The 14,424-nt window shown below is 41.1% G+C and overlaps 1 protein-coding gene across 1 annotated transcript in view; it reads right to left on the reverse strand.

Annotated features, from left to right (window-relative positions):
- The window catches only part of tns3 (tensin 3), a 32,692-nt gene that overhangs the window by 15,126 nt on the left and 3,142 nt on the right, over positions 1 to 14,424 (reverse strand). Inside the window, exons 3-13 of the mRNA XM_087179564.1 lie at positions 9,351 to 9,519; positions 9,033 to 9,083; positions 8,642 to 8,764; positions 8,254 to 8,318; positions 6,986 to 7,069; positions 6,216 to 6,328; positions 5,659 to 5,719; positions 5,384 to 5,459; positions 5,159 to 5,288; positions 4,832 to 4,897; positions 3,726 to 3,827 (exon numbers count right to left, since the gene is read on the reverse strand). Of these exons, the coding sequence (XP_087035690.1) occupies positions 3,726 to 3,827; positions 4,832 to 4,897; positions 5,159 to 5,288; positions 5,384 to 5,459; positions 5,659 to 5,719; positions 6,216 to 6,328; positions 6,986 to 7,069; positions 8,254 to 8,318; positions 8,642 to 8,764; positions 9,033 to 9,083; positions 9,351 to 9,500 (1,021 nt within the window). The 5' untranslated portion in view covers positions 9,501 to 9,519. The remainder of the gene's footprint in view (positions 1 to 3,725; positions 3,828 to 4,831; positions 4,898 to 5,158; positions 5,289 to 5,383; positions 5,460 to 5,658; positions 5,720 to 6,215; positions 6,329 to 6,985; positions 7,070 to 8,253; positions 8,319 to 8,641; positions 8,765 to 9,032; positions 9,084 to 9,350; positions 9,520 to 14,424) is intronic.

A 14,424-nucleotide genomic window follows, 5' to 3' on the forward strand; every position in this document is an offset into this window, starting at 1 on the left:
GTCTCAAGAAAAAAAAAAAAAAAAAATCTCTTACCTTCGCTGCCACTGCCAGGTAAGAGCACAAGACAGTCCCCATCTCCGGTAAAGCAAAACTTAAAGAGGGGAAAAGGCCACGCAGACACACGAGAGCGGACATGGCTTTTCACCAGGAAATAATGGTCAGGGTCTTATCAAGAGAGTTCCAATAAGTTAGCCTGGCTTTCTTTCTCTGCTGAGAAGGTGAGAGTGTTTGCACTCCACACAAGGGGGACCTTGAGATCTCCAAATAAGGACAGAGGAATGTAAACAAGTGGGGCGGGGTTTAAGGGAGGGGGCGGGGCGTAGGAAAGCAGTAACCCGACCTCTTGCCCTGCATTAGGGGACTACCCCACTGGGGGGGGGGAGAAAAGGAGAGGGCGGCCGAGAGAGGATCAGAGAGTGAAAACAACATTCCTGCAGCTCCAGACTTTTTCACTCTGTAAAAAGACACTTTTTAATTAAAGCAATCCTTGCCTTCTACTTGGAGCTCTGGGCAATTCTCATGAAAAGCAGCAGCCAAGTTGTTTTTCTCTCACTCTTGTGTGTCATGAAATTACACGCCTGCCGTCCTCATGTACAATATCACCATGAAACAGATGTGCCTTAAACTCAATTATGGGGTTCAACAATTGTTATAAAAACTTTTTTACCTATCAGGATTACACTGACATTAACAAACCAATGAATGGTTAACCAAATATGTCCTCAGCCAGTGAGCTTGAGAAAACCAGTCAAACCATTTATATCTAGTGTTCATGAGGTCGGTCGGTGTGGTACAGCGAGTCCCTGAATAATCCACCAATTACAGTGCAGAGAGCGGCGAGACCGGAGCTGTTCCTCTAGCTGCTCTCGTATCGCAGGAGGAGGTCCGGTCGTGTACGGCTATGCAATTACCCAACCCTTTCCATTCCTTCTCAGTTACTCTGCACCACCTGAATGCCAAAAACGGTGAGTCGAAAGCATAATGACGATCATCATCATCATCATCATCATCAGTTTCTTCCGCCCAAGCTCCTACACGTGCCTCCGATGTGTAGACGGCAGCTCTCTGGGAAATGTATCCGGTGTACTACTTGTACAGAACATACTGTACATGCGGAAAATGAAGGGAGTAACAAACTACTCACCTGTAGTAGTACTGAGCCATGCAAATAGTTTTTGAATTTGTTCAAGCTTTGAGAGTTTATCATTGAGAATTTTGCCTCTATTCCGATACAAAGAAGGTGAATCGTGTTTTATTAGTGCTGCTCAAAACATGGAAAAACTACAATAAAAAAACAATATCCTGGTTACTATGAAGAATCCACAGACTCTGCTGTAATCAGTTTTTGGCAACTCTTTTAAATTGATATTCAAGTGGGTATGGGCAACTCAACAACTTGTACGTGCAGGATCTCTGAATGACATGTGATGTGTTACGTCTTACAGGCACATACTGTACATAGCGTCAGTACTTTCAAGGCGTTCACATCATCATCTAATGGTTATGTTCAGATGCTCCACACAGTTTACTTAATTAACAATTTCAGTTCAGTCGTCGTAAGTTGGAGTGTTGTGTTGGTGCATGCAGCCATTTCCATGTCATAGCTGTCCTGCCAAAAGGCCAAAATTATATTCATCCCATTTATCTGGGATTTTGTCCAGGTATATGATGTGATGAAAGAATATCTATTGCGAATGTTATCATTATCTCTTCAATCACCTCTTGCAAATATTGAAAAATAAAAGGACAAGCCCAGAAAATACGACAACAATCTTGATTTTTTTTTTTTTCAACCAAACGGCCCCTAGCATTAGTTTTGTCCCTGAGAGACATTAATAAATTAAAAAATTTGAACTTTGTGATCACTAAATATCAAATTATGTTTTCTCATGGAACTGCATCCTACCACAGAAATAATTTCCATAAGGATTACAGATTGAAAGCAAGGTCTGTGGATTATTCAGACTGACAGGGACACCGGCTCTGGAAAGAAATGTTGCTGTTGAATTTGTAAATTGTAATTTTTGAATGCTCTGAGCCCAGCAAACAATATCTCATTCACCTCCATTATATTGGTGTGGCAGCAGAAGTCTCAAACATCGCAAAAATTCTGTGAATAAAGCTACGACAATCTGGATATTTGAATAATACTAGTACTTCCTTTTGTAATTTGGATGAACCAACCCTTTTAAGAGTCAGTGGATATGAGTTATCAAGGGGCTACAAACATTTCTTGTTACCACTTACGCATGAGCCAAACCATACATAAATTTCAACTACTCATTTCTGCAAGCAGCTGCTGGCCAAGCCACTCAAAGCCAATGACCTGCTATGACCGTAAACTCAAGTAAACAACCTTTCTGGAAAAACAATCTTTTAAAATTCAGCACTTAATTCACACATGGAGATAAACACACACTCCCAATGGTGATTGGTGATTGAAAAGCCATTGAAGTAAATTAGGTTTTCTTTTCACAACCTTAGCACTACGGTGGCAAAGGTTTTTTTAGACTTCCTCCTCCTGAGCAGCCTCTGAGTGACAGCCTTTCAGAGGCAATCTTGGCCTGCCACAGGACTGGTGGTAAGTAGATGTAGAATTCCAACAAAGCTCCCAGTCTTCCCTCTCAGATGTAGTGTTTACATGAGAAAAACAAGGCTGTAAATATCCCACATGAATGCTTTGGAATAAAGGCAAGAGAAAATATTGCTTCTTTGTTGATGTCTTTACTGTGCTTTGATGAATTCTTCAATTTGAGTGGTTGCTCTTTAATTGAATTCCCAGAGGTGTCGCATAAAATTCTATATGGATGTGTTGGGATATTTTAAATGAAAAAAGAAAAGGCAGCTCATTTTCATCAAGCTGCTTATAAAAGCTCTCAATGAACACTGGGAAAGGGTGGATATGTGTTTTAATGCCACCACCACGTCGCTCTATTCTGGGAGGTTGTTGTGAATTCTGTGGTTGAGTGGAGAGCAACAACCGCAGCTAGGACGGGACGCCCCGACAGGGTGGCTCTGAGTGTGAGAGTGTGTGCGTGTGTGCGTGTGTGCGTGTGTGCGTGTGTGTGTGTGTGTGTGGGATGGTTAAAGCATGCCTATTCATTTGATGAAACAACAAAATAGAAATCTCTTGAGAACTAGCTGCTCTTCCTTTGAAAACAGCACTCACTCCTTACAACAACACTCCTCCTCCCTATCCCTCACACAGAAACAACACTGCTCGTCATACCAATCATACTGCAACCGTAAGACTTTCTTACACTGAGATAAATTTTCGCCTCCATTTCTTTTCCTTGCCATAATAAAAACGCAGGCAGGCTCTGTGGAAACAAGACTTTACATCCCACTCATGAGCAATAACTCATGCTACCAACAACTGCAACATAAACCAAGCCAGTGGTGACCGGCTGTGCATGTTAATGCAATCACACTGCAGTCCCTCAATAACATGGGGCACAGGACCTGTCATGCTGTGTTAATTCCCTGAGAGAAAAAGAGAGTTTGTGCTTACGTGTTTGTGGAAGTGAGAAACAGAGAGAACGCACTGAATAGCAGAAAAGTAACAATAGTAATTTAATCCCATAATAACACCCTCTACATTCCTTTTCCATTCATTAAACAGCCACTGATTTTTTCGCTCAGATAGCATCTGATTCAGACTCTGGCACTGTTATAACAAAATATTGTGAGTCATGTGGTGACTAATGCAGCGTAGCAACAGTACCTTCACCATCACAGATGTTCTGGTAGGAGTCCCAGCGGGTTAGAGGATCTGCTGTGTTGTAGTCCACAATAACATCTGTCCCATTTTGCCACCTGTCGGCACCTGGACCCAAAAATAACATTATTGTATATACTGTATGTAGCTGTTTTTTTTAACTACATTTTTACTACTACATTTTACTGCATTTCCAGTTTAAAAGCCTCAAAATGAAGTTAGACAGTCAGGAAAATATGTTTATTCACTTTCTTACCAAGAGTTATATGAGAAGATTGACACCACTCTCATGCCTGTATGCGAAATATCAACCTACAGCCAACAGGCGGTTAGCTTAGCTTAGAAGAGGGAGTAGAAGCTTGGTTTAGTTATTTTAACATTTCAATTTTTGTAAGGAATCAACAAACCAGATATAATGTGTTGACTAATGAGCGTTACAGGAAGTGGGAAACAGTTTTTACCAAACAACAGCCAGGGTAGCTGCTTATCCTACTTTCATTTGTTTTGCGAGGCTAAGATAATTGTGTCCTGGCTGTAGATTCATATAGCATACAGACATATGTAAGTGATATCCACCATGTCATCTTACTCTCTGTGATAAAGCAAATAAGTGAATCAGCATATCATGGGTTAATAACAACAAATAAAATCCCAAGGTTTCACTGTGAGCCCTGAAGATGTAGATTGAAATCATATCTATGTCATTTTTCTGAGGAACAACATTGACTGGAAATATCAAATTTTTGATCAAAAAGGCAACACAAACCAGTCTTACCCTAGGACAAATCTTTCATCATGTTACTGTGACATAAAATGTTGTTATATTTTAGAAAGGTGTTTAACATACACACACACAGACCTATACAACATAGTCTCATTCCTGTGGGGATCTGGGGCAGCACATGCTGTGCTTCTTTACCTCTCTGTCAGCACACACTTCACACTACATTTCCCCTCTGCAGCATTCCACATCCCTTCTCACCAGGGGGCAGAGGGGGAGGAACAGAGCACAGGATGGCACAAAGGGAAAAATAGAGAAAGCACTGTGTCCGCTTTTCCAACTAAGTCTCCCTGTAGCAACTTTTGAAAAAGATGAAGAGTTAGGAATCTACCTGGGATTCTCTCCGGTCCCTCGGAGAACACCAGTTCCACTTTACCATAATCGGGAAATCTGGGATCTGGAATATAAACACACAGGAATGCTGTTGCCATGCAGAAATGGAAAGATGAATGGTGTTGTCTGTGAGTAGGATTCTCTCAGTACACGTAACATGTTTAGGAAAACAAGATTATTGGTCTAAGTGCCAAGTCTAAATTAAGTCCAGACTGAGCCCTGCAGATGCTGCGTGGAGCAGAGGAGTCGCTGTAAACTAGTGGCGGCACGTTGAGACCTGTTCTCAGGTTGTTGTTTTTTTTTTTTTTTTTTTTTTAAAGTCTACCTTTGCTGGCAGCCTCCATGTCTTCTTTTTCAAACATCAGGTTGTAGCCCTGCACTGCTCCCGTGTGGAACTGCAGCCGGAAAATAACTTCACGCTCTGAAGTTAGGTCACTTTTGTGATAGCATTTAATCTACAAAAAAAAAAAAAACCCACAAAAACATTGTGATTACTTCAATGGGAACTGATGTCAGAATCTCTGAGAAAGCATCTTGTTTCTTTCCCTACCATGATGTCCCCTTTTAGAAGCTGGGCAGGCTCCAGGGTGATGCATACCCGGTCTCTGTGGCCTGGACCAATGTGACTGTAACAAAAACAACAGAGGAGTCGGTCAGTGTGAGCCGGAGTTTGGAAGCAATCACAGATATTTACAGAAAGCAGTAACTCAGAATTAAAATCGCCATTAAACGAAGTTAAACAGAAAATTGCTTTGAAGTATTCCAGCATTCTTTGAAGTAAACAATAATGTTCAAATTACTGTACCACAAGTGTAAACTACTTACTAGATTCCAGATGAATACACTGCTTGCATTCCCTGGTAAACCTTGATGTATGGACGACAAACTGAAAAAAATAAAATAAATAATTAAATGTAATTCTCAAAAAATGTTTGTTACAAGTGCATCGAGAGCATGGCCTCAAGAGTAGCTGCTCAGATTGTTTTGCTCACAGCTAACATGTGATAAGCTATTGTTGTGAGAAAGGGATTTCAGCCTCACGATGTGACGAAAACCTCTGTTGTTTCAGCGAAAATTAGCGAAAACAGCAATTTACATGCAAACATGGGTGTGAATCCCCATGAGTTTACTGGGAACCCATAAACACGCTCTTCTCCTCATTTATGTTTATACAAGTGCCTCTATCTGCCTGAGCATGCACGTGTGTGTGTGTGTATTGGAAAAAGAGAAAGATATAAAATAAAGATAAGTCTCCATCTTGTTTACGGCTCCAACTCTGATGTGGTTACGTCTGGATTCTTTTATGCTGTCGCGGCAGAAGCGACTGCATTTTCATCGGGAGCTGCAGCTGTGTGTAGTGGTAAACAATATACAACAATAACCTCCAGTGACGTCGAAGTTCGGTATCCCATGAAGGATGACACAGTGCAGGAACAAGGGGGAGGCGTTGATCTTCATGGATCCACTTAACAGACTGTTGAGGATCCAAACATACCTGACATGAAAGCATAGAGACCGGTCAAAATCAATCAGAGGCCAAGATATCTTGTCTTTTATTCCAAAGAATGGGTTAAGCTCCGCAAATGCTGGATCCTACACTTTCCATAATGTAATTTGATACTGCTTTTCTCATTAAATCCTCCCTACCAGGTAGATATCCATGACTTTCAAACTCCACAAGGCCAGTTAAGGCTCATTATTTTGGTTTTGGTACTTAGGTACTCAGGTATCATATTGGGATTAATATAGATTTTTTTTTTTTTTTCATCTGCCCCTATTGTCACTGATGAAGGTTTTTTTTTTCAGATAAACACAGCAGCTAGAAGAGATTAGAACAAAAACAAACAGAAGACACCAGTTCACTTTAAGAGTCATCAGTGTGAGCGATGATGATTCATAGTGATACAGAAGATTAGGATTATACCACATGTCCATGGGATCCCATTCTCATTACAATGAGCAACAATGACAAGGCTTCTCAGTGACAAAACAGACAAACAGCACCAGGACACCCAAAGTGTTGTATTGAATCAGGTGCGTCTGGGACATGAATGTGTTTGGATGAGGACGTGGGTCAACAAAGCACCAACAACAACACATGGTTAGACGCATGTTGCTATGCAGAAGGGCGTGCTTATGTTTTGGGTCTTACCGTTTCTGCGAAGGTGTCATCAGAGCTGAGACCTTATCATCGTAGTATTTCCTCATGGCGAAGCGGTCCAACGCCTGATCAGCACTTTGAGGGAGACAGGGAGATACATTAAACACTTTAGGCAATTATGACTCCAGAGAGATTACACTCTGCTGCTCTATAATTGAATGGTGTTAACCCTGACTTCAATTAGGACAACACACACACACACACACACACACACACACACACACACACACACACACAGACACGCACACACACAAACACACGCATGCACACACACGCACACACACACACATGCATAATTGACAAGAGTGAAAGTAACCAGAGAGACAGGGGATTCCAGCAGAGAGGAAGAGCATGCCAGCCTTAAGTAAACACGGAGGGGGAGAGGAGGACAGAGAGAGGCCAGAGTGTGTGCACAGCTCGGCTGTTCAGACAGACCTAAAACCAACAGGCGCTGGAGCCTTTTCACCACAGCTCTGTTTCTCTCTCGTTGTCCCTCTCCCTCTGCCCCCGCGCCCCCAACCCTCCCTGAATCTATTCTATTGTAAATCTGCCTCATTGTTTTCCTATCTCTTCCTCTACTCCTCTTTTTGCCCTCTGTCTTTCACGTTCACCTTTACCGACCCGGTCTCCCTCATCGGGATACAATCACCAAGGGAAGCAGAGATTGGCTAAATAGAAGCCTGATGCGTGCTAATGCTACAATGTCTGCTGCTGTGCAGAGAGGATCTGCACAGCAGCATAACACCAGGCCGTCTCTCCAAATGTTTGCAGCATTTCTTGACTTCAGGGCTCAGTAAAGCATCAGCCTCTGAGAATTTGTTTGACTGACAATGGTTAGAAAATGGGTTAGAATGGGTTTCCTTCACGATGAATAGATTTCATGAAACTGACACTGTGGCCAGAAGCTATTACAGTAACTAACATGTTTCCAAGTTGATTCATGCAATTCAATATGGGGTGATTCATGGCTTAAATTGTGTGGTTTTCCGTTTTACTTTGAATGAGGCGGCTTTTTCTCTGACTCATTTTCTGATTCACCTTGACCCCAAGTCAAAAGAGGTAAATAAATCAGCTGTGGTTAAGCGATGACTTTGCTTGTGGTCTACAAAATGAGTCTTCAAGGAGTGCCGCAGTGTGCTGTTGTTATCGTTCGCTGCCAGCAGTGAGTGCATGCGCACACACATTATGATGAATCCTAACCTCAGTGCAAACATTTATAGAAACATAACATCAAAAATGTGAGACATGGTGGTGGTTACCTGGCCGACACATCGGTGAAATGCACAAAAGACGAAATGACAACACCGATTCGACCCTTGCCACCCTAAGGGAACAAGAGAGGACAGGAGATGATTCACTACACATTCTGCACTCGTGGTTTTACTCTGTTTCCAATGCCCCAAAATTACTATGAATGATGGGATCCCACATAAACACACTATTTTCATTTCATTTTTTCACAAAAGAGAGAGAGGGAGAGGAATATGACTTTATTTTTAAAACAAAAACTGTCCTTTAATGTTATAGAGGAATATTTAGGATTTGAGGTCAGGTTTCCAGAGGCACATACAACAAAAAAGTAGTAGAAGTAAGTAAGTAAGTAAATGCTAAATTGTTAATGATACAACACAACCTGTAGATGCTCACCCTGCAGTGTATAACCACCACATGTAGAGGGTCAGCATTGAGCCAGCTCTCCATGGCCTTGCAGATTGTGCAGATCTTATCCAGAGGTGGAGCGTGCATGTCCGGCCAGCCTGTATCCAGGGTCTGAAAACACATCATACACTGTGAACAGATATCATATTTTTCTGCACAGCATCATCCTCTGTCCCTATGCATTACCAATCAATATTATGGTGTTTTTTCTTTTGCCTGGTCAGACACAGCTGATCACAAGAGGATGAGCGAAATCTACTTTGCCACTGGAAAACTATTGTGTTTTGTTCTTTCCCAGACTGATATATATGCATATTGATATACTCGTCCTGATAGGATTTCATTAACTCTGATGCAGATGATTGTCACTTAAACTTACCTTGGGGTTCATTTTAGAGAGATCATGTCTTCTCTCCGAGAGGTTAATAATCTAAAAGAAGAAGTACAAAAAAGCCTATGATTTAAAATGCCATTTAAAAAAAAAAAATAGATGATGGCATATGACACCTGTGTTTCAACGACTTACTGTTACATCACCATGATTAAAAGATGAGCTAAGCACTCTGAGATCAATACTTTTATGTCAATATTCCATGAAAGCCCATCAGCTCAGACATCAATACTGTTTTGCACTTTGACACTTGGCTGCGGCACATTTCAAGGTGAGACAGCGAGCAGCACATGAACCAGCACTGACCAGGTAATTATCTGCATGCTTGGACTTGAGCATCCGTGTGACATCCTTCAGGTTGTGTGAGTAGATCTCCTCTGAGCAACCCCGGGGGAAGGACACGGCAATGATACGTTCTGTGATATACGTGAGGTCGAGCTCATATCCCTCCTCCATCCCTGAATCTTGGGACTTCCTGTCAAAAAAACATATCGAAAGCAGACATGCTGGATAAGGTTTTTCAGCTACCTCACACTGTAAAGTCACCTAGGCAGGTGACTTTACTCAAGTCAATATTTGATGGTCAAAGTCCTCAGCATTAATCATTGTGCCCGGGTTTCCTGCAGATATCTTTACAGAATGACCTCAATTCCAGATTGAGATAGTGACAGAGGGTGTCTTGTTTGCACAGCAACAGTCAACAGTGTGTGTCACAAATACTGTACCAGTTGAAATGAAACAACAAATCAGGGGCTTTTTGACATGAGACATGATTGTTGCTTATCTGTACTGCAAAGAGAGATAAAGTAGTGGTATCCAAAGATTGGACACCAGTACTCTTGTTACTACACTCAGTCACTCGGAGCTACAACGACAAAGATGAAAAAAAAAAAAAAAACATTCAAAGAATTCCAGTTGAAACCAGTTGCTGTAAATCCCTGAGTGATGGCGTGTCCCTGTGACCTCATGGCCATGAACTTCCTGCGGTGGTGGTCTGGAGAGAGCCTGCCCCCCCACCCCCAAACACCACTACCACCACACCACACCACACCACACCCACACCCACACACATCCCTTACTCTCTTATCTAGTCATCTCTGTATGCTCTGTGTTGGTTGTTAGTAGCGTCGCTGTGAACACTAGTGCTGACACTATATTAGTTGACTTATCAACTTACAGCTGTTTACAGCTTTTATCATGTGTTTCCAGCTTATTAACTGTGAGGATTTGCCGTTTCTGTCTGTTCCTGTATGATCATAAAATTAAAAGTGACTTATTGAGGTTTTTGACTTTTGATCGGAAAGAAAACCAAGCAATCTGAAGCTGTCTTCTTTGGCAATTATAACGGACAGTTTTAACTATTTTCTGACATTTTACAAGCATGAAAAGATTATTCCAATAAAACCAGAAAAACAGGTGATTTTTATTGGGAAATAAAAATGACTGTGAGCAGCCCGTGCCAATAGTGGCTCTGCGGTTATATTCACAACTGAAAAATGTTTTTCTCAGTTCAAATCATTGCTGCAGAAGCGCCGTCTCTTCTCGGGTTTGATAGAACCTTGATGTGTTAGTTTCATTAAGTTATGATTGCTCTTTTTTTTATGGTTTTAGACAACTCTTGGGTTTGTCCTCATGGGCTTTTTAGGAATTTATTATACATCACTTTGTTAGAAATGCTATTCATTATTTTAGAATTACATTTCTATGTAATTCTGATTATGTGGTACATTTTGTCTTATCAGTCTTACCTTGTCTTTCTGTAATTAATTGTTATTGCAGGATTTAATGGCCAGGACACTTTGAAAAACGACTCAAAAATACCGTCCTGGTTAAATAAAGGTTAAATAATTAGATAAATTAAATAAAAATGCAGTTTTTGATTTATATGATTAAGGATGTATTTGAGGATTTTCCACAGAAGTACTCCCAGGTACTTTCCAGTTATTACGAAGGTGGCGGAAGTTCATAGAAAACTAAACTTTTATAGCTTCAAGTAAGGACTCCCTTCTGTGTGCTGGTAGAATCGAATAAGCTATCTCCTTTAATTGAAGATGAGTCAAAACTTCCTACCCCCTTTAATGCAAAGTCTAAACACTGGCTGCAAGATAGCATTACCTAAAAGAATGTGGATATATTAATGTTTGTTTTATTTTTAACTTGTTGATATTTGCATTTTGGAACTATTGTTCCTGGAATAAGATGTTTTGATTGTTTATATGATTTTTCTTCAACAAATCGATTAATCAACTTATCATTTGAGCTCTTTTCTATCCCTGACAAAAATTTTATATAGAATATAACAATATAAATGTATTGTTATTGTCAAACCATACCAAAACCTACTTTCTGGCTGATCCAGATCTAGTCACCAGGTCAACGACTAGGTCAAGAAAAACAAAACAAAACATTGATTTATACACGTTCATGAATTCACACAAGCACATACTCTCCCCCAAACAGAAACACATTCCTAAAGTTTCCAAAGATATCACCATCCGTCTTGAATGACACCGATTGTTTGTTGTGATTAAACGATCCACAGTCAAGAATGTGTCCGTCAATTAAGTCTGCAATGACTGCAGGCTACTGCCCAACACTTTGAAGGGGGCCAGGGAGCCATAAACCAGGGACAGTGTAGCCATGGTTTAAACCAACCCTCAGAGTGGAATGAAAGAGGCCATGTGTATGAAGAGGTCATCACTCGGGGAAACGGGGCTGGTGTGTTTTGTGAGTGTGTGTGTTGGTGGAGGTGGTGGGAGTGAGAGGAGAAAGAGGTCCTCAGGGATTGTTGGAACTAATGGCGGGGTTAGTCTATTTCCCCTGAGACTCTGAGGAAAAACTGTTGACTAATGGGAAATTAATGAACAGGTTGGCCAGTACTTAGGCTCTGTGTATCTCCAGGGCAGGGGTATGGCAAGAAGGCTTAGTAATGTTTTTGGAAGTGTCAAAGTACTGTGCTAACTTGAGATAGGAAGGGTATCTAACCAACACTTAACTTCTATGTGACCCAGGGGTGTGAAAGAATGCTACTAAATTAATTTGGTAAAACAATCATGAAGTTTTAACGATGTTAAAGAAATATTTTAACATTTTAAGAGATACCCTCATCTGCTTTCTCAGAGAGAATTAGATGAAAAGACTGATACCACTCTTATGTCTGTAAGGTAAAAATAAAGCTTCTGCTAGTAGCTTGTTAGCTCAGCCTCGCATAAAGACTGGGAGCAGGGGGAAACTGCCTGTCCAAGGATAACAAGGGTAACAAAATCTGCCTACCAGAACTTCTAAAGCTCACGAATTAACAAGCTGTATCTTGTGTGTTTAATCCACACAAAAACAAAACCGTAAAAACGACACGTTGTGGCTTTACGGGGAGTTAGTTGCCAGACTATTTCATAGAAAGACACAGTAACTTCCTACTTACTTGCTTATGCCAAGAAATAGTTTGGCACATAACTCCCCGTATGACCATGTGATATTGTTACTTTTTTCATTTTTTGGACGTGTTGTCGTGCTGGTAGGCCGATTTTGTTGCCAGGATAAATATTTCCCTCAGTTTCCAGTCATTATGCTAAGCTAAGGTAACCAAATGTAGTAGCTTCGTATTTAACAGACAGACATGACAGTGGTATGAATCATCTTGTCTATTTCTAAGCAAGAAAGCGAATAAGTATATTACCCACAGTATTGAAGTATTCTTATAAATTATTGATTAAATAACCTATTTCAAAGTAACTAAATAAAGTAAAATAAAGCTTCAAGTCACCTCAATTAAAATCTATGAAGATCCACAAAAGTTGATAACATATTACACAACAGAATAAATCCTAAAACATCTAAACATGAACTTCAGGCCTATTAATTTCACATGAATCATTCATGGGCAGCGCTGCAGTAACCAACATCCTTTTCCTCCTAAGACCTCTCGCTTCTCCCACTCATCATTCAAGCCAACACGAGTGACTTGCCCCAGCACGCACTAAAGATAATTGGTCTTTAATTTGCACTGACTGCTTTTGTTCCTGGTTTGAGGCACAGCATTAGCTCACAAAGGCAGAATAAGCAGTGCCAAGGAACTCAAATCCCGAGCCCACCCATGGCACTGTGAGAGCGAGCCTGGTAGAGGAGTGGGGTAGGCAGAGAGATTCGGGAAAAAGGGGTTGCCAGGTCTGCTATGTGCAAGCTGCAACAGGTTTACTAAGGTCAGGATGTTGGGGGATTAGGGTGTGTCTGGCTCCCCCAGCTCCACACTCTGCAGGTAAGAGCTTGACTAGGCTGCGTGGGTGCTGTCAGCCACGTTCTCACATGCATGACCAGCTCCAAATACCTTTCTCTCAATTGCCCTGAACAATGTTGAGAATAAATTCATCAAACATTCTATTTATGAGTTTTAAAAAAGCGCAGGGACGGCAAGAGTAGGGAGGAATATTTAAGTGCTGGGATGAAGCCTGCTTCTATTTCAGGAGCCACACCCTTCACCTGGCCCACACGGTATGGAATCTTCCATTTTGTATGAGCAGGTGGACCACGAGATGAAAGAAGGCGGCATCATGTAATAGAACGTGAACTGCAGGGGGATCTGTCTCAAACTCCAGACATGAGTAAGTAAGTCATACCCTAAGGGTTAAATCACAGCCTGATCATGTGAACGGTGACCTCATACTCGCTGTTTTCATTTTTTGAGCCCACTGTAGTGACAACAGTTGCCAAAAACTTTGCACGCTTGTCTGTCACAAATAAGAAGCCTCTCCCACACCTCAGCCTGAGCCACAGAGACCGAATCCGTTTACGTGAAAGTTTGTTTGTATGCGATTACACCGGCTGCTACATGTCAACAGGCTCCCCAAGCTGTATCTTTCATCAGAGATCTCTGCGTGGTCATCACCATGCAGATCGCTTTTACATATTTGTACAAAGCAGTGGAAGAATAAATGCAGGATAGAGAAATAACCATCCAGAAATTTTGGGCAGCAACTATTATTTCTTTCTATGATTGATTGATTCATTTTCAGTTCTTATTTTGATTATTAAAAAAATGAAACAATGACAAATTGCAATTACAAGTCGCCATCAAAGCCTAAAGTGATATGATTTTTTCTCAACAAGCACCCTGAAGCCCAGAAGAATCAAATTTTTTCAATGTTATGAACTAGAAACCACTACATCCTTAAACCTGAGCAGCCGGAACACACATTCACCAAATAAGACCCTTAAATCTACCTCATCCATTAATTTATATTTAAATGGATAGGATGAAAATTAGTAAGCGATGCAAAGTGACCACACAGAACTAAAATCTCCACAAACATGGCTGCACACATATGAAAGCAATCACGGCATCCCTTCCCCCATTCACACTCTCAAATCAAACTGAATTGCTTCT

Source organism: Seriola lalandi, unplaced genomic scaffold (assembly GCF_002814215.2).
Source record: "Seriola lalandi dorsalis isolate HSWRI2012SDOR001 ecotype SW California unplaced genomic scaffold, Sedor1 jcf7180002054855, whole genome shotgun sequence".
Classification (NCBI taxonomy): Eukaryota; Metazoa; Chordata; class Actinopteri; order Carangiformes; family Carangidae; genus Seriola; species Seriola lalandi.